The sequence below is a fragment of the Xenopus laevis genome, chromosome 8L (genome assembly GCF_017654675.1).
Source record: "Xenopus laevis strain J_2021 chromosome 8L, Xenopus_laevis_v10.1, whole genome shotgun sequence".
Taxonomy (NCBI): Eukaryota; Metazoa; Chordata; class Amphibia; order Anura; family Pipidae; genus Xenopus; species Xenopus laevis.
The window spans coordinates 97,092,839-97,113,581 of NC_054385.1; the positions used below are offsets into that span (position 1 = coordinate 97,092,839).

At 40.0% G+C, this 20,743-nt stretch overlaps 1 protein-coding gene across 2 annotated transcripts; it reads right to left on the reverse strand.

Moving 5' to 3' along the window:
* Nucleotides 1–213: 213 nt before the first annotated feature.
* LOC108699177 (transmembrane protein 151B) lies at nt 214–16,830 on the reverse strand. 2 transcript variants are annotated; one of them, XM_018231043.2, is made up of 2 exons: nt 16,116–16,830; nt 214–2,498 (listed from the first exon to the last, which is right to left on the reverse strand). In XM_018231043.2, exons 1-2 carry the CDS (start codon nt 16,215–16,217, stop codon nt 1,065–1,067), a joined length of 1,536 nt encoding a protein of 511 aa, XP_018086532.1. In that variant the 5' UTR covers nt 16,218–16,830; the 3' UTR covers nt 214–1,064. The 2 variants fall into 2 exon arrangements, with proteins under 2 accessions (XP_018086532.1, XP_018086531.1); XM_018231042.2 differs by lacking the exon at nt 16,116–16,830 and adding an exon at nt 5,899–6,217 and having other exon boundaries at nt 215–2,498.
* Between the last annotated feature and the right edge of the window lie 3,913 nt (nt 16,831–20,743).

Below are 20,743 nucleotides of genomic sequence, written 5' to 3' on the forward strand. Positions count from 1 at the left end.
TAAGTTTTCAATGGGAAAAAACTCAAATTGCTTGAATTGATCAAGTTTTCGGGCAAAACCCTTAGAAAAAAAGATTGAACATCATGAAGGCTATTAACATCTTCATATGGTTCAAAGGACCTCCGTCATTGACTCCTACATGACCTCGACAGGTTTTAGATTTAGAAAGTGCATTTTCGGATTTGAGCTAGGGGTCCAGGGTCGAGATATAATAAATCTCTAAAAATTCTAAAGAAAATCTAAAATTTTCGTTTTTTAACCTGGAAATTAGATTTTTGACCAAAAAAATTAACTCGAAAACTCCACTTTTTGTGGAAAACACAACTCGTGAATTAAGCTAAGATTGGATATGATAATGTGCCTGAGTCATGTGGCAGATAATAAGAACAGATTATAGTATGTTTCTCTCTTACCAAAGATTTTTGTCTTGCCGAACCATTTACATATAACTTTTGAATCAAAAGCAAACAAGGGTCAATTTCCTTGCTCAGCACATAGATGCCTGGAAAGAGGACGTTCTATATAAAAGCAGATATTACAGACCAGGTTAAATTAACCTTGGTGGTATTGAAAGTTCCATTATATACAGTTTGTCCTAACAAATGCTTGTCTGTGTACATTTTGACTGGGTGTGTTTGCTGTATATCTAGTGTGTATGTACATTTGGTTTTGATATATGGCATTTGCATATGGGTTATCAACACAAATGAAAACTAATTTTTCCACAGTTAATCACTTTTTGTCTCTGTTTAGGTTATTGAACTACAACATCATCTGCCATTCTGATGGAGAAGGGCAGATTTGTACAGTAGGGGTAACACATTTGTGGACTATTTCATTCCTGGCCACAGTGTAATATACTGTAGCACAGAGGAGTATATTGCTATAAAATTGCCACATCTCAAAATATTGAGATATATAACTTCATGTACTGTATAATGGACCTAAATGGGCTTTAGCTGTACGTGTGATATGTGTAAAAAGCGGATTGTAAGAAATTGTCCTATTGCACTATTACAATTTGAGCAATTGTTTCTGTACCACTTGGACCTTACAAAAGTCTATCATAAAGATGTCTCCATGCAAGATGAGCGATGAAGGCAGAAGTTCCTGGTTTGGCACCCTTCCTGTCGATGTACTATAAGTACAGGGAAAAAACGGGCATCGTGGTATGTTGGTGGGTTTTCATTGAGGGCAAGTTGGCTAGAGTAAGAGCAGCAACGTTCATCTTGGCACCCACGGTCTGTCAGGCTGCTGCTGCGGCTTCTCCAGAGCCCAGTCCTGTGGGAACCATGCAGCTGGCAGAGAGAAAACCGGCTGGTGCTAAGGGAAAGGTGAGATGGGCCTCCACTACAACTGTGTATAGCATGGCGGGAGAAAATTGAAGAACTGCTGGATGCTCTATTGCAGCCTTCACAGGCTCGAAGAACACCTCGGTAACCACAAGAAGAGTAGCCATTGCATAATGATGCATCTGTAAGGTCCATCAAGACTGCCTCCGAATAACTTGGGATCAGTTGTCGGTTGGTACAGATATGCCATTCTAGTTCTGTGCTGTCCAAAGTAGTCACTCTAGGCATTCTGAATCTGTATATGGGCTCATCTCCAGTAGAGGATTCTCTGTATTCCAATCCCAATAGTTTCTCAATATGGTAGTGAACATGAGCTGTCCGATATTCAATAAAAACCCTTAGTGGCCAAGACAACATGAGCAGTGCAGCTACCCAGAAAGCATAATGAGACACATACCACGGCAGCCTTTCTAGATCCACATAAGCAACTACTAATTCTTTGAAATCCACATTTTTTAATTGCATTCCTTCCCTTGCCTCCATGTAGTCATCCAGTCCTTCTATTTCAGTAAAGAATTGAGCACGCTGGGTAAGATATGAGTTCTCTGACTCCACATTGGCAAAGCTGAAACACTTTGTGAAATTTAGTTTGGTGGCAGGATGGCACTCCAAGTCTAATAAGTCCTTTGAGATGTCTTTTATGCCACAATGAGAGTATTCAAACTCTGCCTCAGCAACATGCGTATTAACACGCTCATGGTAGACTTGAGTAGTGGTATAGGCATCACCATGACGGTAACGGGTAACTTGTCTTGTGCGTCTGACAAAGTGGTAGCTGATGGCTTTCCACCATATGCATGCTGTAGCTTGACGCATGCGTTGGATCTGATCATGAACACTGCTTATATCTGCCTTATTCTGGAGCTCACTCTTGGCATGACAGTGCCAGCACTCCACCAAGTAGACCACATAAAGCATGGCAAGGAAAGCCAGTGGGATGTAGACATAACCATCTGAGCAAGGACTTCCATGGTAGATCATGGATCTGCCCTTAAGGGAGCTATCAAAGCTGAGCTTGGTCACACTTGTTACCTGGCACCAGGTCACTGCACCAAGACAAACAAACATAAGGATGGAGAGAAGAAGGCATTTCCAGTGGGATTCCCGGCACATAGAAGCACTCAGTGACTGTTTCTCTGGCCGTTGCTATGAAAAGACAGAAAAAGTGTCAGGTGAGAAAGTGAAGGGTCAAAACATGTTTCTTTTACAAATGACATAATTGCAAAATATATCCTGATAAAGAGAGGACTTTCTATTTAATAGATTTTTAATTAATAGATCTCATGCAGCAAATTGATGCATTAAGAAGACACTTCCTCAGTTCCCTCCTTTATGGTCTATTACAGTGCTGTTCCCCCCCCCCCATTGTGTGCCCCCCCACATGAACGTCTGCCTGCCATGACTGCTTAACTTGTGTAAGATGGTCTCTCCCCCATAGAAGGCTTCTAAGTGGGTGGTCATATTTAAAATGATATATTATGTGGGTCTATTTTAAATGGTTGAATAAAAGTGGACCTGTCACCCAGACATAAAAAGTTGTATAATAAAAGTCCTTTTCAAATTAAACATGATATCCAAATTCTTTTTTTTATTAAAGCGTTCATAGCTGTTGTAAACTAACTTCAAAATCTCAGCTGTCAATCAAATATTGCCTGCCCCTCCTCTATGCCATAGGCAATTACTTTCACTTTCTATTCAGCACTTCCTAGATGTCACTGCTCTCCCCACATTCCCCCTCTCTCTTTACCATTTAATTGTGTAACCAGTTCATGGAGATGGACATCAGGTCCCCCCGTTCTGGTGCACAAACAAGATTTTGAGATGATGCCTTAATAACAGTGTCCACAAAATGGCTCCTGCCTGCTTGTTATAATTATGAATTCCCAGACTGAAGGAAACAAGATTCAAAGAATTTATATAGTGTAATTATAGTTCATTTTGCTTGACTAACGTAATAAAATAGGATTTTGGGGTGACGGGTCCCCTTTAACATGCCATATCCAATGCCCTCAGTGCACTTATTAGCCTATTTTTTAAAGGTGTGTACGTGAATGCCCACAATAAAGGAGTAAAATACACCCCTTTGCGTGCAATTTGCTAATCAGTAATTGTGGTAACTGGTGCAAACTTATGAGCCTGATTACTGCAGCACAATTAAACTGGTTTTATTGAAAATATTGATGCATTATGGGTAAAAAATTGAAAATGTGATATTTGTTTGCACCATTAATAATGGACCCCTACAGCCTTTGGTGACAGAAAGCAAACACTGCATGCAATCAAATGAAGGAAAACTGCAATCTTGCAATAACTGACACAGCTGAGTTGGCTACATAGCCTACATGCATAATGTAAGACAGGTCCATTTAGCTGTTACCATTAAATAAATACAGAAGTAATGAAAATGAATGATAGTCTGATCTATATGGTATTTAATGACTGATAATAGACTCATTATTCATTATCTTCCTGTCAGCAAAACAAACAAATAAATAAATAAATGGAGGCAGCCCCAAGTCATGTGACTTGTGCTCTGATAAAACTTCAATCACTCTTTGCTGCTGTACTGCAAGTTAGAGTGATAACTCCCTTTTTCCTCCCAGCAGCCAAACAAAAGAACAGGGGAAGGTAACCAGATAACAGCTCCCTAACACAAGATAACAGCTGCCTGGTAGATCTAAGAACAACTCAATAGTAAAAATCCATGTCCCACTGAGACACATTCAGTTACTTGAGAAGGAAAAACAGCAGCCTGGCCGAAAGCATTTTTCTCCTAAAGTGCAGGCACAAGTCACATGACTGGGGCAGCTGGGAAATTGACAAAATGTCTAGCCCCATGTCAGATTTCAAAATTGAATATAAAAAAATCTGTTTGCTCTTTTGAGAATTGGATTTCAATGCAGAATTCTGCTGGAGTAGCACTATTAACTGATGCGTTTTGAAAAAAACATGTTTTCTGATGACAGGATCCCTTTAAGTGCCACGAGTGCCCAAGTTGAGAGATCTACCTGTGTGTGTGAGTGGATAACCCTTCCTCCACTTACAGTATACGGTGAGGGCCCATCCTCCTGCGAGAATGTCACCAGCACAGCATTTGCAAATAGTGTCACTTAAAGAAGTGGCTTTCTTTATAAGGCTACTGCCACACTAGGTGGATTCACAACCTGTGCACAGGCCGAGAAACAGTGGTTCTGGGTGCAGGCACATCAGAAAGCTGATTGGAGTGTAGGCGCTGCTTATCGACCTTCATTTATTCACAGGCCCACAATCCAACTAGTGTGGCAGTAGCCTAAAAAAACCCAATATTGGTTGCTTTTATGAGAATGTAATTGCATCCAGAGACTTTTATGGAACACACTGAGCACTACATCTTTGTTACATTTTGTTACTTAAAGGAATGCTGTCACAGGAAAACAGTTTTTTAAACAAAAACTTAAAAAAGAGCATGTTCTTAGTTTCCCAGATGCCCTTAGTCATGTGACTTGTGCCCTGATAAACTTCAGTCACTCTTTACTGCTGCACTACAAATCGGGCAAATCAAATGATTTCACCCTCCCCCCCTAGCCTATCAACAGAATAATGGGAAGGTAACAAGATAACAACTCCCTGAAACCTGTATTGCTAAAAATGCTATACTATAGCTCTCAGTAGTAAAATACCCAAGTTCAGCCATGACTCCTCCAGTTCAGTTACATTGAGTAGGAGAAACAATAGCTTATCTGAAAGCAGTTGCATTGTGAAGTGCTGATTCTTTCTGAAGGTTCAAGATATGGCACAATACACTGAGATGGCTGCCTGCACACCAATATTAAAGCTAAAAAAACACATTTTTTTGGTTCAAGAATAAAATGTTAAATGGTAGAATGAAATATTTGCAATGTACACAGTGTATTTTAGTAATAAAAACTACGCCATAAAAACCATGACAGAATATAAAAACACACTATTTTTCAAGACTCATTATCGGTCAGTATAATTCCATTGAACAGCTATGACATGAAAAGCTTTTTTGTCACTGATAATATGCTGGGAATTACTGACTGCCTACAAAATGTCCATCTGCGTTTTTGGCATTAGTCATGGCTCATGGGCTGCTACTCACAATGCTTCAGATTGTAGCCAGTGTGAAACAACCCTGTTATTCCCTGCTTCTAGTTTTACTGCTGTGAGACTGTGCCAGCAGCCAATTAATTTCACAGAGAGACAGTTTTTCCCCCTTAGTGTGGTAGCACCTACATAGTTATGGTGATAGAAAGGTCAGAATAATAACTAAACAATACTATCCTTTACAAGTGATGCTGTTAAATATGCAGTGTTTTTAAGTCAAGGTTAAATTTTGGCTTGGGATCTAATAATCCCAAAGCTTTCAAAAACAACTCCCAGCATTCTCAACCAGCCACTCTTTCCCTAATAGTTCTGGGAATTACAATTCACAACGACTGAAATGAGAAATGCCTGGCACACCTGCCTTAGGACCCACTTAATACATGCAATTATATTTCCAGTGAACTTTCAGTTTTTCATAATTGCCACTGAGAAAATATACCTGTGCCATGTTAATTGAAATCCTTTGAACAGCATTGCAGCAGGTCATTTGGGCCCTATCTCATTACCAGCGCGGAATTTAGCCTGCAGGGAAACATGGCAAGTCTTTGCAATAAAGGGTCCGACGTGAGCAGTGCATGAGGGTGGAACACAGGCAGATTTCAGGAGTATTGAATGGACTGGGCCTGTAATAAGTCATGGTGTGATTCTTGCCTCAGTCAGCAGGAGCAGGAGCCCGGGCCATGATGAATTTAATGGCAATGAATAATTAGGGAGATAGCCTACTTATTGGCTACTGCTTTACATCTGCTTAGCATGCACTCCACAAATTTATGTCTCCCAACTTCACATTTCAAGGAGCCTGCCATACAATATTTCAATTTCATTTTAGGTCAGTACAAGGATAATTGGGAAGGACCAACTTCCCTCTTTGGAAAACACAAAAGATAGGACACACTGTTATTTACACCACTAAACAGAGACTATGCATAAGTAGTTGCTTTATAGAAAGCCATTTATCACATGACCTTGATATTTATGGATGCACGGCGGTATAGCAAATATCTACAAACTTGCTATGAACTTAGGGGGGCTTTGGAAACTTTTTGAACTAAAAAAAGGTTTGTCTTAAAATCGGTGCTCAAATGTTGTCTGCTGTAATGTCTGCTTTAACCTTCAGTGTCCACCAACACACCAGTTTTAAGGGAATATACCCTATTTCTAAATACAGCTTATCTTCCAGTTATTTCCCTTGTGGGTGCAGATGCTTAGCTAATTTCCTTTGGTTCGTGTAATTGTTCGTGTGTATCTCTGGCTGGAGGTGGCATCATTAAGGATCACAGACTGTGGAATGCTCTCTTATCTGAAGATATCACATCATATATAAATATATAGAAATCATGCTTTTACAGGTATGGGATCCATTATCTGGAAACCTGTCATCCAGAAAGCTCTGGATGGCCATTTCAGACTCCACTGTAATCAAATAATTATTAAAAAAAATGATTTCCTTGTAATAAAACAATACCTTGTACTTGATCTCAACTAAGATTTAATTAATTTATATTGGAGGCATACAATTATGTTGTGTTTAATGTTTAAATGATTTTTAGTATATTTAAGATATGGAGATTATGGAAATATCCCTTATCCAGGTGTCACGCTGGCACCCAATACCAGAACAAGTGCTAAGGACCCAGGTCTCGGCTCGGCTTCACCAGTAGTGTGACCACCTTTGGGCTTCGGGAGGAGCCCTCAGCTTAATTGGGTGCCACCTGGACTTAACGAGGGGTACAAGGCGAGGATAGCAAATTCAGGAACAGGTAGCACAAGGCTCAGGAAACCACAGGATATGATCCTATAACGGGCACTGGCTACAGGTCTGAATGGGCCTTAAATAGGGTCCCAATTCGCGCCAAAACGTGCACAAATTTGCGCCATTGCGCAAGAGACGCGCAGGAGCGCCACGCGCGCCCTAGGTATCCAAGATGGCGCCGGCAAGGGGAGGACAGGAGCTGCGCAGCGGGAGTCCACGCCAAGGAAGCGGCGTGGACCCCGCTGCCCACTAGACCACCAGGGTAGGTTTCTTACACCAGGAAACTCCAGGTCCAGAGCATTCTGGATAACAGGTCCCATATATGTATTACATTTTACTCTTGTTAGTAACCTATTTAATAATGGAAGTTCCTCGGTGTGAGTGGAGGTCCCATGCAAATATTTACAGGGTTTCCAAATACCACGACAGATGGTTCTGTGGTGAGTTGCTTGGTGTGCAATACCACCTTATCCGATAATAGAAGAAAGGATTTAAGCTGGCCATACACTTTCATGAGTGTCCTATAGTCTGCTCCCTGCTTCATTTTGATTGTGTATTATTATTATTATTGTTGTTGTTAACGTATTATAAATGGCCAACATATTCTGCAGCACTGTAGAATATATAATTGAAAACTTGAAACACACAGATTATATACACAAATATAACCTATGCAACTGATACAAGAAGTGAAGAGGGCCTTAATCAATAGAACTTATAATTTAATTCAAAAGAAGAATTGGTATGAGACACGAGTTCTGGGAATGGGCAAGATCAGGAGTCATCGACAAAAGTGGTGTTGAGCATTGGATTTCGCAGGTAGGGGCATATAGTGTATACTGATTGAATGCAAGGCTAGATGAGGGTAAGCTTATAAAATATGTATTATAACCATGGGCGTTCACAGAAAATTTTCCAGGGGGGGGCAAGTAATACATTTAAAATATTTTGGAGGCAAAGACACAAAAATAAATATAATAAACTGCACATGAAGCATTCAATTAGATAATTAATTACCATTGCACATATAGTCATGTTCTTTTGTTAACCTCTTCTTTTTAAACCTTCACTCTGTTTTATAATCCCCTCACTTTCGTTTCACTTCATACTGCCCCCTTTCTAGTATGCTCACCCTTTTACCCTTCTACCCTTACCTTATGTTTGTTATACTATGTGCCAAATCTCCATAAGATTTAAAGGAGACAAATAGAAAAAAATGAAACCCTCCTAATTTTGTGGGCAGTAACGTATACTATATGGTGCTGGTTTAACTTCTGACTGGAAATTAATATTGTCTTCAAGATTAGCCCCTTTATTTGAGCTCCGCATAGGTGTTATCTGGTCCCTGTCTGTGTTTCAAATGAGGGGTGGGCGTATCCTAATGGCCCCTGCTGGAAGCACAGAAAGAGGGGGGCAGCCAATCACGGCCCTGCAGTGCCACCGGGCCCTCCAAAAAATTTTCTGGCGGGGGGCCCAAGGTGCTTTTGTTACGCCTCTAGAGGAAATTTCAGTGCAGCCCTAGCAAGGTCTTAAATGCATTAATGTGAAAAGGTAAAAAATGAAGAGAAAATCATTAGAGTTTATGTAACAAGTAGTTTGGTGAGTACTTGGCGATACAGTGGGGCTCACTTATAAACACTGGTCAAATTTGCACCTGTGCAGTAAACTATGGCAACCAATCAAATGTTCGCTTTTATTATTCAACCTGCAGCAGGCTGAAAAAAGTAAGTAAATGATTAGTTGCTATTAGTTACTGCCCAGGTGCAAATGAGCCCATTGTTTATAAATGAGCACCAGTAAGTTCAGATATGTGGAGGGGGGGTTGGTGGACTTCTTTGGCTGTCCATTGGTTTGAAGGTAATTATGAAAGGTAGCAGAAGCCTGGGAGTTACGCCACTAGCTGCATTTAAGCTCAGTTAAGTCGTAGAGGGACGCAAAATATGACATAGTTGGCAACAATTGTAGCCCAAAACACTAGCTTGACATGTGTTACCTACTGTAAAGCCACCACAGTTTTGGGGGTAAATTTATAAAAGAGTGAAGTTCCGCCACTAGAGTGAAATTCCGCAGCTCACAATTCATTTCTATGGGATTTTGAAAAGCATATTTATCAATGGGTGAAAGTGAAAGTTCACCCTTTGATAAATAAGCCTTTTAAAAATCCCATAGAAATGAATGGAAAGTGGCGGAATTTCACTCTAGTGGCGGAACTTCAGTATTAACTTCACTCTTTGATAAATATACCCCATAGTCTCTGGGACACTCCTCATGCATTCCTCATTTTGTAGCCAGTGAAGACATTATCTTGTTTATTGATCAACTACATTTCTCTCAAAATTCAATTCTGTATACTGGACTTTTGGTCTTTAACTCTAAGAGAAAACATTCTCTGAGTGCTCTAAACAGAATATCCTGTACACTAACCTGTACTTTTGTACTGCATCATTAGTAAAGAGATTAGAGATTCTAATGTATGTCCTTATCATTGAATAGCATGCAAGCACTTTAGGCCTTGTAAATGAATAACTTATATTCCCTGCACTTTCCATACAGTCAGAGAAATGAATTAATTTAACAACTATTCGCTATGAATGTTCTGCTTATGACAGAGTTGGGGATCATCACTGACAGTATTTATACTAATAAAATGTCTGACAAAGGGTCTTGGTGCTGGTATCAGCCTCTGATCAGTCCCAGATAGATATCAACTGGTTGCTAAAGCAGACTGATACACTATCAGCATTTCATTGGTTGTTTATCCATATTCCATGATTTCCTTTGACAGGGGTTCTTCCTGTGCCATTACATTTGATTTCCCAGACCCCATGTATGTCAGAAGAAGTAATAATATGGACATTTTCCTGAATAAGACACACATTCAAATAACATTTTCCTTTATTTTCTGGTGCATCACATAGGTTAGCCACTAGGGGGCAGACCAGACGGTGTTGGGGGCAGGTGGATGATGTCAGGGGTGGGTCCATGATGTTTTGGGGGTAGGTCTATGACACTCGGGGCTGATCTCCATTCCATTCACTTTCTAATTAATTTTCTAATTCGGAAATCCAAACAGGCAGTTTTTACCTGGATAACTCTCCCCAAAACCAGGCTGAAGGGTGAAAAACAGATAGGTGGCAACCCTAGCATCACATAGTGTTTTCTACTGATGTGGGGGTTGACCTGAAACCCATGGTGACCCGCAGGTTGACGACTGGTTGGGTAAGTTCAGGTTGAAATTTGGTCAACCATTGCATGTAAGGTTGGGTGTGGCTCAGACTGGGGAAGTACACTTCTCCATTGCTCCCAAAGATTCTCTGTCTAAAGGTGGCCATACATGGGCCGATAAAAGCTGCTAACAGACTGAGTCGGCAGCTTATTGGCCTGTGTATGGGGCCCCCCGAGGGGCTTCCCCGATCGAGATCTGGCCTCTCGATCGGATGGGACTAAAAATCCTGTCCGCATCACGGTCGCATCTGTTCGTTGATGCGGTCCCGCGATCCGACCACCCGTTACAATTTGTTAGGATCCGATCGTGGGCATATCGGGGAGAGATCTGCTCATTTGGCGACATCACCAAACGAGCGGATCTCTCTGTGTATGGCCACCTTTAGAACCGGAAGCAAACACAGATATAGTGTACAGAACAAGCAGACGCTGGTACAAGTTGGGTGCAGGTCCTACAATGGCAACGTTTTGAGGGTTGGAGTCGAGTGCAGGTTACGTTTTTGTGGGTTAGGACCAGGCATGGGTTGAGATTTTCCTGGCCCGCACATTACTTGGGTTTACGAGTTGTGGGAAAATAGGCGTTCTCATACAATAGAACATTATAAATGTATACTTGAGCAAAAAAAGTTAGAAAAGAGTATTGAACAGAGAGACAAAAAAGCATCTGGATCAGGCCCTTCGGTACACATACCTCCCTAATCCTAGCCAGATGCAAAGGTGGATCTAGAAACACTATTCTACTTTCATACCATGAAGTGGTTCAAAAGCAATTGTTGATTTGGGTTTTAAGATCTAATGGCAATGTATCAATATAGCTTTCCCCAGTGAGGTTAAAGGTACAAGTGTATGTTTCCTATTGTAAAGTTTCAGCTTTCCATTCCATTCAAAAAGCATGAAACAGCTTTTTCTGAAAAAGAGTGAATGGAGGTGGGTGACTACTTTAAACGATTCCTTAGCAAATGGACTTTTGGATACTTTTTTTGGCCAGCTTGAAAAAATGAATATGCACATGCAAAATGCTGGGCCTGTCAACGTACCAATGAATTAATAATGAAGGCTTTAATAGATTAATGTAAGAGTTCTACATCTTATTCCTTAATATGGAATGGAACCCTATTTCTTGTTATAAATAAACATGTGAAGATTGCTTTTCATTTACCATGTGTGCAAAGAATTCACATTATCTACTGTCTCTTTGATGCCAGCTTTGTGCTTTACAGTCCCATCCCATTCACACATGGCCAAGCCGACACCTTCTGCCTGGGCATCTGGTGTAGAAGCCACAGTTGCTTTTTTTTATTTCATTCTCCAGGGCATTTGGAGGACAACTGCTCTGTGTAATAGTGCCCACCCAGTCTGTTAGACCTGTCAGGATACGAGCGACTCCTGAATAATATATCAGGCCTTTATAACTATATGCATTTGCTTTTGAAGATAATTTAATGATAAAAAACATTATCCTTCTACAATAATATATACATCTTTACCAAGAAGGAATGTTAAACATCCCTCTCCTTCACATTACTATTGATTTGGTAATGTCTCCCTTTTCCAGCAACCTAGGAGATTTCAGCCACTAACACAATCTTACATTGCAGAAGAAAGAATGTTAATGCATGAAATCTACCAGATAGCTGGAAAAGGGGGAATATTAGAAAAATCAATAGCTGTCTCATATTGGTTGAACAAAAGTAAGGGGGTCCATGGAAACGCGCAAGAAAGGATTTTCACGTCTCAGAAGAAGTAGACTAGAATGACAGAGGCATAAATTGACTGGCACCTACAAACTGTAAGGTTAAATCTCTGAATATCCTGAATGTGAGGCTCATTGTCAATGGAAGAAGATACTGCTGTTCCCTTAACATTCTATAGTTTTCAGATGCCTACTACTATATGCTGCGGGGTGATCTTAATGAAGATGGATGTGTTGCTGAGTAATGATTTGCAAGGGAAGGCACTCTACATACTGCAAAGCTTTGTAATCTTCATTATAAATATTGCCCAGTACAGTATTCCTAGCAAGGCAATCTATTACAGACGAGCACCCAAAGTGGGTTCAATAGGTCAGCTTCAGTGAGGTGCATCAAGGCTTGTGGCTGAGAAGTGGTAAAGAAAAAGTTCACTGACCTCTGCTGCTATTCCTTTCCATGGAAGGGTTAGAGACTATGCTGACAGACAAACATATTGTTGCCTGCAGGGGTCCACAGACAGAAGATGAGTAGAACAGCCCTTCATTTATATAATAATATGCTTGGCATTTCTGGCACTAGACATTATATTCTATAAATAAACATGAATGTAGCATGCACCACAACCCAACATGCTGCACAGAAATTATTAAATGGGGGTCAGGAAAAACTCAATCCATACCCAACTCTAAAATATAATATCTAAGCACGCAACTTGCTTAACCTGTAAAATGTTGCCATTGTAGGACAAACGCCCACTCCCAACGTCTTCATTCTCTGTACACTACTTCTCTGCATGTTTCTGGTTGCAACACATGGAATCTTCGGGAGCAGAGGAGTGTAATTCCCAGTTTGACCCGCAACCAAACCCTAACCAGCAATGGTTGGTCACATTTCAACCCGAACCCACCCAACTGGTGATCTAGCCACAGGTCACTGTGGGGTTTGAGCTACATGGGAAACTCTAGTCCTAAAGAGGGTCCTGCCCAAAATAGCTGACCATGTGATTTCCCACTGTTAATCCTGGTTGAGGTGGGTGATGGGCCTTTGCCAGTGCTGCAGTTAGTGCAGAGATTTGTCCTAGCCCCTTTGGTGACAGCAGCCACCACATACAGTATAAACATTTTATCACATATAAGTATATTATTAATAAATCTTTCATTGGGATCTGCCCATTAGTAGCCATCGCATATACATATATTATAATTCTTTCTATTGGGAGCTGCCCATTGGTAGCCACCCAAAACCATTCTTCCCTGTATATAAGTAAAGGATAATAATGAATCGAGCCCAAAATGAGACAATTCTAGGAACTGTCTATATTTATCATTCAATACTTCTTACACATATCAAAGGATATTTTCTGTTGATAAACATAGAGCTGCCATTTTGCCAGTGAATGAGGGGACCCTACAAGGATCTTGGTATCCATACAATTGGACTTGGACAAAAGAAAGGCTAACGTAGGAGTGGACATACACGGTATGGGCACCATTTTATCATTGGGGATCACAACCTGGTGATATTGGTCATAATGGTCACCTCAACATACATGTACTGTAAATACAAAATGTATTAGTACATGTATGATAAGCTTTACTCCAATTTTATTGCTGTTAGTTAGGGAATTTACCCTGGCTGTCGGACTCCTAGAGTGATCCTTTCTATCCCTCAGATCACCAGTTCTTTGCTTTGCTTTGCTTTGGAGCTCATGACAGTCATGAAAGTCTCTAGTTTGTTAGATATACCTTAATGCATATTGTATAAAGCCATAGAAATAATGGGAACGTGTTATGCTTAAATCTCACGTTGGGAAATTATGGGAGTAAAAAAAGCTATACTGAATATATTCTTTTGTGTTTTTTAATATTCTCAATTTAGGATCAGTTATTGTTACCGCCAATTCTATAAATCTCTTCAGTCCCTCGTGCAATATCTGCAGAACTTGATATAAATGGCAGAAACATTATACCCATAATAATAACAGGGCATGAAACTGCAAGCAAAAAGAAGTGATGGGATTCCTGCTGCTATCCCATTTACTGTATGTTAGAGAGTTCCCTGCCTTCATGTCAGGTCTCCCATATCTTGCATGATGGTGCTGCCTTTTATTGTGGGTTTCCCTGTTAGTATAGCATTCTCTTTAGCTGAGACAGCAATATACTGTATTAAAGATACAGCAGCAACAAATTGACTGTAGCTGACAGCAACTGCTCTCATTTGGCACATTCCCTTTACAAACAACCATATATATATAGAGTGGATGGGGGGCACTTGGAAAAAAAATAACCCTAAACATCAGATTCATATTTCAAGTACCAATATACAGTTGATTGTATAGCATCTTACTGAGCAAACATAAGTTTTCTTATTTGGATTGGTATGTGATACATGTTAATGGGAGTTGCCATACTACTTGCCTTTCTCTAAAGCACTCTAAAATACGTCAGCTCCCCAGTGATTTAAATGTTTTTAAAAGGTGCTTCTATATATTTAAACTCTATGGAAAATATATCTGCAAATGCAATCAGAATGGAAACTCCTGTTCATTTGTGTATATCCAAATATGCAGACAAGTCCTCTGTTATATTGATATAATAAAGACAAATTGCCTGGATTACATTATCCTAGCTAAAACTAATAAAGAGCCCAATTATATGGAGGACATGCTAATAAAAACGGAGAGGTAAGTTCACCTTTACATTACCTTTTAGCAAGTTTTATATGGGACTGTTCTCTGTGACTCTCAATTGGTCTTCATCATATCATTTTTGAAAGATAAGCCTTACTAGTCAGCCCCTTTCCAATCTGTAACTGAAAATGCTTTGTGGTTGTCAGGGTCACTGACCCCAGCAACCGGTTTGACAGCAAGGATTCAGTTTCATGACTATGGTAATTCCATTCCATATGCCTTCTCGTTCTGCTCAGAAACTCTCCCAGTCATCTTCTAGTCTATTTTTGAACTAGAGCTTGATTGCTAGGGTCATTAAGCCATAGTCACCAGGTAGGTACAAATAAAAAAAAACCCAATAATAATTAGTGACACAAAAGTTAACTTTTAGGCGAACTAACCATTCAATAAAGGCTAATAGGCAGATGCTCCTGTTAGCAGATACCACTAACCTGTGGGTTTCAGCTGTTGAACTACAACTCCCATCATCCCCTAACTCATTAGGGTTATAATTTGTAAGAAAACAGCTAGAAGGTGGAAGACTGAATATCTCTGATTGTACAGTGTTGGTCTGGTAGGTAAGAAAGAACTTCAGTACACTAGCCTCCCCTCATTGCTAGATGTACATAGGCTAAGTAAGGGTTAGAAGCAGCTCCTGCAGTACAGGCAGCTAACAAGAAGCTGCAGTGTGTGCCCTAGTGCCTGGCTTGGCTTTCTGCAGCAGCAATGCGTTTGGCACAGTGCAGTCCATCCTGCTGGCAAACACTGAAACCTGAGAGAGGAGGGGCCCCTTGGATCCACCTTTGTGCTGCACTGGGAGACTCTACCGGGAATAAGCAGTTCCCTCTGTTCCCTGGGTGATTCCTTATCTTGCAGCAACACATTGGCGTTTAGTATCTGTCATCAGCCGAGCAGTGCCTGCAGAACAGCAACAAGCACAGCACTGCATTTAATGGGTAGCACTTGCTTAACCCCTTGCCCAACAGAACTCATGCCAGGAACAATATTCATATTTATAGTAGGCAGGGTATATTTTGGAAAGCATATTGTGCAATAGAATGTAACAGAGATGCAGTGCAATTTCCTACACATGCCCAGGCACTATAGTTACATCCACTATATCTGATCTTGCCTGTGCCACACACACGTCATTCAGGGATACACAAATGATATGCCAGTGTGTAGTAGAGCCGGCTTGGCTCTGCATATATAATATATAAATAAGCATGCTGTAGCTGGCTGTGTGTGTGTAATTGTCAGACTTTGTGTTGTGATATGACATGCTGGTTTGGGAAGTGCTCATGACCTTGATTGCTCACCTCTTCTCTCACATCCACATCAGTCGGGGCTGCCGCCTCTTCACCTGGGCTGTTTGCAGGGGTCTCTGCCACTGGCTCAGCAGGTTCCCCCTCAGCAGACATCCTATGCCATGCTATGCCTCCCGGTTGCTGGTGTGTCAGATGCTCTAGATCTAGAAGAAACAGTCAGCATCACTTGGTACTGGGAGCTCCCAGCCAATGCTGCAGTCTGCACCCCATCAATCCCACAGCTGGAACAGGTTCCTCACACCCATTGCCTTCCCTCTATCACCCCCTTCCTGGCCCCACTCCCATGGAAAGAGAGAGAGAGAGAGAGAGAGAGAGAGAGAGAGAGAGAGGGGAGGGTGAAGGCAGAATCCCCACAGCCCCTCCATGGGGCTAAGAGGGGTCACCTTATCTGCACATGCAGAAATGGCACATGGGCAAAGTAGATTGCAGCCTGCAGCTCACTGCAGAGATGAAGGGAACTTCAGGCAAAGGCAAGGTAATAAGCAAGGGGACACGGCTCTTTCCTCTCTGATGTCTCAGTTGTGTGCACACCCCCTTCTCTCCTCCTCAGCATTAAATCAGAGCTGGGGGTATCTCTTCTCGCTCACACACACACTCCATTAACATCCAGCGGCTCCCTTAAAGCAGCCTTTCATGTTTACCTTCTGCAAAGGAGCATGCTGTAATATGTGATACACAGTGACCTCATGCTGTTCCCTCCCCTCCAAAGCTCCAGGCTGCAGCCGTGCCTTTAACTTATATAGATCTTCACTCAACTAGGGGGAGCCAGGTCTTCCCTGCAATTGGCACAAGGGATGCTGTGAAACATCACTGATTGAAAATCAGCTCCAGCTCATGTTGTCCGTAGCAGACTAGCAGCCTGCACCCATCTCACATGGAAATACAGTGTGGCTATTATTCCAGTTTATTTATAAAGCTTCAATATATACCTCATCCCTGTAAATGAAATAATGAGATTACATTATCCAATTTTCTAATACAGGCATGGGATCCATTATCCGGAAACCTGCTATCCAGAAATGATGGGAAGGCCTCCTCCTATAGACTTCGTTTTAATCAAATAATTCAGACTTTTAAAAATAATTGTCGTTTTCTCTGTAATAATAAGACAGTAGCTTGTACTTAACACCAACTAAGATACAATTATGGTAATCCTTATTAAGGCAAAACAATCCTGTTGGGATTCTATAATGTATCAAAAACATTTAAGCAGAATTAATAATGTATGGAGATTTATATTACAGAAAGATCCCTTGTCTGGAAAACTCCAGGTCCTGAGCATTCTGGATAACAGGTCCCATACTTGCACATATACAAACACCATAGATTTTCGGGGGTCAAATATACTACTCTGTCTTTGTCTCGACTCTCTCACATACCCAGTCTATATATATATATATATTACATTGTATAAGTGCATGGAGATTCAACTTATAGTTTGGAATTAATTAAGCACCAGTGACTGAGAGAAGCTCTGTCCATGATGAGCTAACATAAGGAAGGTGGGTGTGGGTGATACATGCTGATAGCCTGGATGTCTTTATCCCCTTTAAAGGGATTATAAACTCAAAAATAACATTGTGCTTAATAAAAGAAAATCTGATCTAATCTAAACAACTTTCCAGTATTCATTAATTTAAAAAAATCTGTGGTTTATGGGCAGTATAGCCCCTTGTTCAACATACAGTAAGTTCAATGAATAGGGCTTGTGCTGAACAAACTTTTTCCCTACTGTTTTAATTAAAAAAATCTTTGTTTTCTTGAGCTAAACAGGGCAAGCATTAAAGCTTAAGGTACCCACAAGTTCATCCTTTGTTATGACAGTTTTGTTAACAGATGAGGCTGTAATATATTTGTTTACAACTCCTTCCCCCCAGTATTTCATAAATACATAATTCAGGACACATTTCTAGTACATTTCTGAACTGCTCATATTAGGCTGGTGCCACTTGCATAGGCATACTGTAACCCTAAGAACCTGTGGAAGAATAGCACATTTGCATTTCATATATGCAAGGATCCCAGTACTCCCTGTAGTTTATACATTTGTTTAGTGGTTATACCTAGGAAATACCTACAGTGTACAGATAACCCATCTATGTAATAGGCTCTTATTAACAAAACAGTCACAACAAAGGCTGAAGAGTTGGGGGTTCTATACTGGAAATCTATTATCGATCTTGCAAGGACCAAACATAGTGTAGCATCAGTAACATGTTTGCCGTATTCTTTGAAAGATACTTACTGATATTTTTGTCTGCTATGGTGTATCTCTGACAGCTGCATTAATGGAGTTAAATTAAATATGGATGTGACTTCTCCAATGAAAAGCTGCTTTGCATATCCAGTGCTCTACTGGAGAGAAGGAACCCAGCTTGTAATTGCCCCTGTCACTTCAGGCTCGCTTTGGGAAATGCATTTATTCCTACCATGTCCACAACAGTTTTCAAAATGACATCTAATATATTTATAACTTACAGCAAGGTTACATTATAGCATTGAAGCATATGTAAATGTTTTCATTACACGATGGAAGCTCTTTGGAGTGTCCTATACTGATTTAATTCTGCAGATTAAACAAGCATGGCTTCTTGCTAAAAAGAAATACAGCTGCGTCTAGGTTTTAGCTGCGGTCGTTATTGTTGTTGTTGTTGTGGCAGCCCTGGGCAGACGTCTAACAGCCCTTGCTATAAGGCTATAATTGTGTGCAAGCGGACAAGTTCATCACAATGATGGAAGAGCTTATCAATACAGCCCTGTGTATCAGCAAGGCCAGCCTTCCATCCCAGTGTATTGAATGGTCCTGGATGACTGGCTTGAGAAGTCTTTTTACATTGCAGGCATGTCAAACCACAATCTGCTAGCTGTAACAAATGGCAACACTCAGTTTACTCCTCCAACCACTATAGATCCCAACGGCTGCTGTGCTTTAACCCTTACAAATTGCAAATTGTTGGGAAAAAAAACACACACACATATATTTATATATACACATATATATACACACATACAGTATAAAGGCTATCTCCCATAGACTCCATTTTATCCAAATAATCCAAATTTTCCATCCCACATGGAAATACAGTGTGATTATTATTCCAGTTTATTTATCAAGCTCCAATATAGACCTCATCCCTGTAAATGATATATTATCATTATACAGGGATGGGATTATCCCATACAGTTATTGGATCCGTTATCCGCAAACCTGTTATCCAGAAAGCTCTGAATTATGGGAAGGCCTCCTCTCACAGACTCCATTATAAAATTAAAAATGATTTCCCTTTTCTCCATAATAAAACAGTACCTAGTAATTTGATCCAAATTAAGATATATTGAATCCTTACTGGAAGCCAAAACAGCCTATTGGGTTTATTTAATGTTTATGTGATTTTCTAATAGACTTAAGGTAAAAGGTCCAAAATACGGAAAGATCCGTTATCCGGAAAACTCCAGGTCCCGAGCATACTGCATAACAGGTCCCATATATATATATATATATATATATATATATATATATATATATATATATATATATATATATATATATATATATATATATATATATATATATATACACACACACGCACATACATATGACTATGAAGATTTTCATTCATCCAGGTCATGGTATATCTAGTATAGATCAATCTAAAAACAACTGGACTTGCTGAGTAATCAATGAAGACGTTTCACTACTCATCCGAGCAGCTTCTTCAGTTCAACTGACTGGTGTGGGAAGTTTTCGGCATATAAACTCTTACACATACACATACATACACATACAGTATACTGCCAGATATATATATATATATATATATATATATATATATATATATATATATATATATATATATATATATATTAGGGTTAGGGTAATATATATATATATAGAGATAGATAGATAGATAGATAGATATATATATAAAACTTTCAAAGGACCCAATATTGGTGAAATATTAGTTTTTATTCATTGCTGTGCATGCCGAAACATTGGATGCACAAGAGTAATTAAATATTTCACCAATATTGGAGTATAATAAAGAATGAAAACCAATTGCAAATTGTCTCTGAATATCACTCCCTACAGCATACTAAAAGTTTACTCAAATGTGAACAACCCCTTTAACTATAAAAAGTGTCCAATGAATGCAGCCTTTTGATTGGTTGATACAGGCGATGAAACCTGAATCTTTTATTACATAACCCTTTTGCCAAGAGAAAACTACAAAATTGCACAAGCAAACAGAGCTGTGAGATTTTAGTGATGGATTCTCAGTTTGCCTTTTATATACAGAATAATGTACCTCCTACTGTAAAATAAAAAGAATATTATTCACAGAGGAGTCCAATCTACGTTCTCACAAAAAAAAGAGACAAAATATTTGAGCCTTCATACAATATAGCATTGAAGCATTGATACCACTGGCAATCCCCCACTAAGAGACAGAGAAAGCAGAAAACCCCCTAGTGGAGTGAGAGTGTTCAGTGTTGCAGTGCCTGAGAAAGGAAACCTGTCTGTGGCATTTAACAAAGTGAGCTTTGATATCCTCTTAAAAAGCCAAACCGAACAGAACATCAATAATGTAGAAGCACTTGGGTAAAGATCACTTTAATGT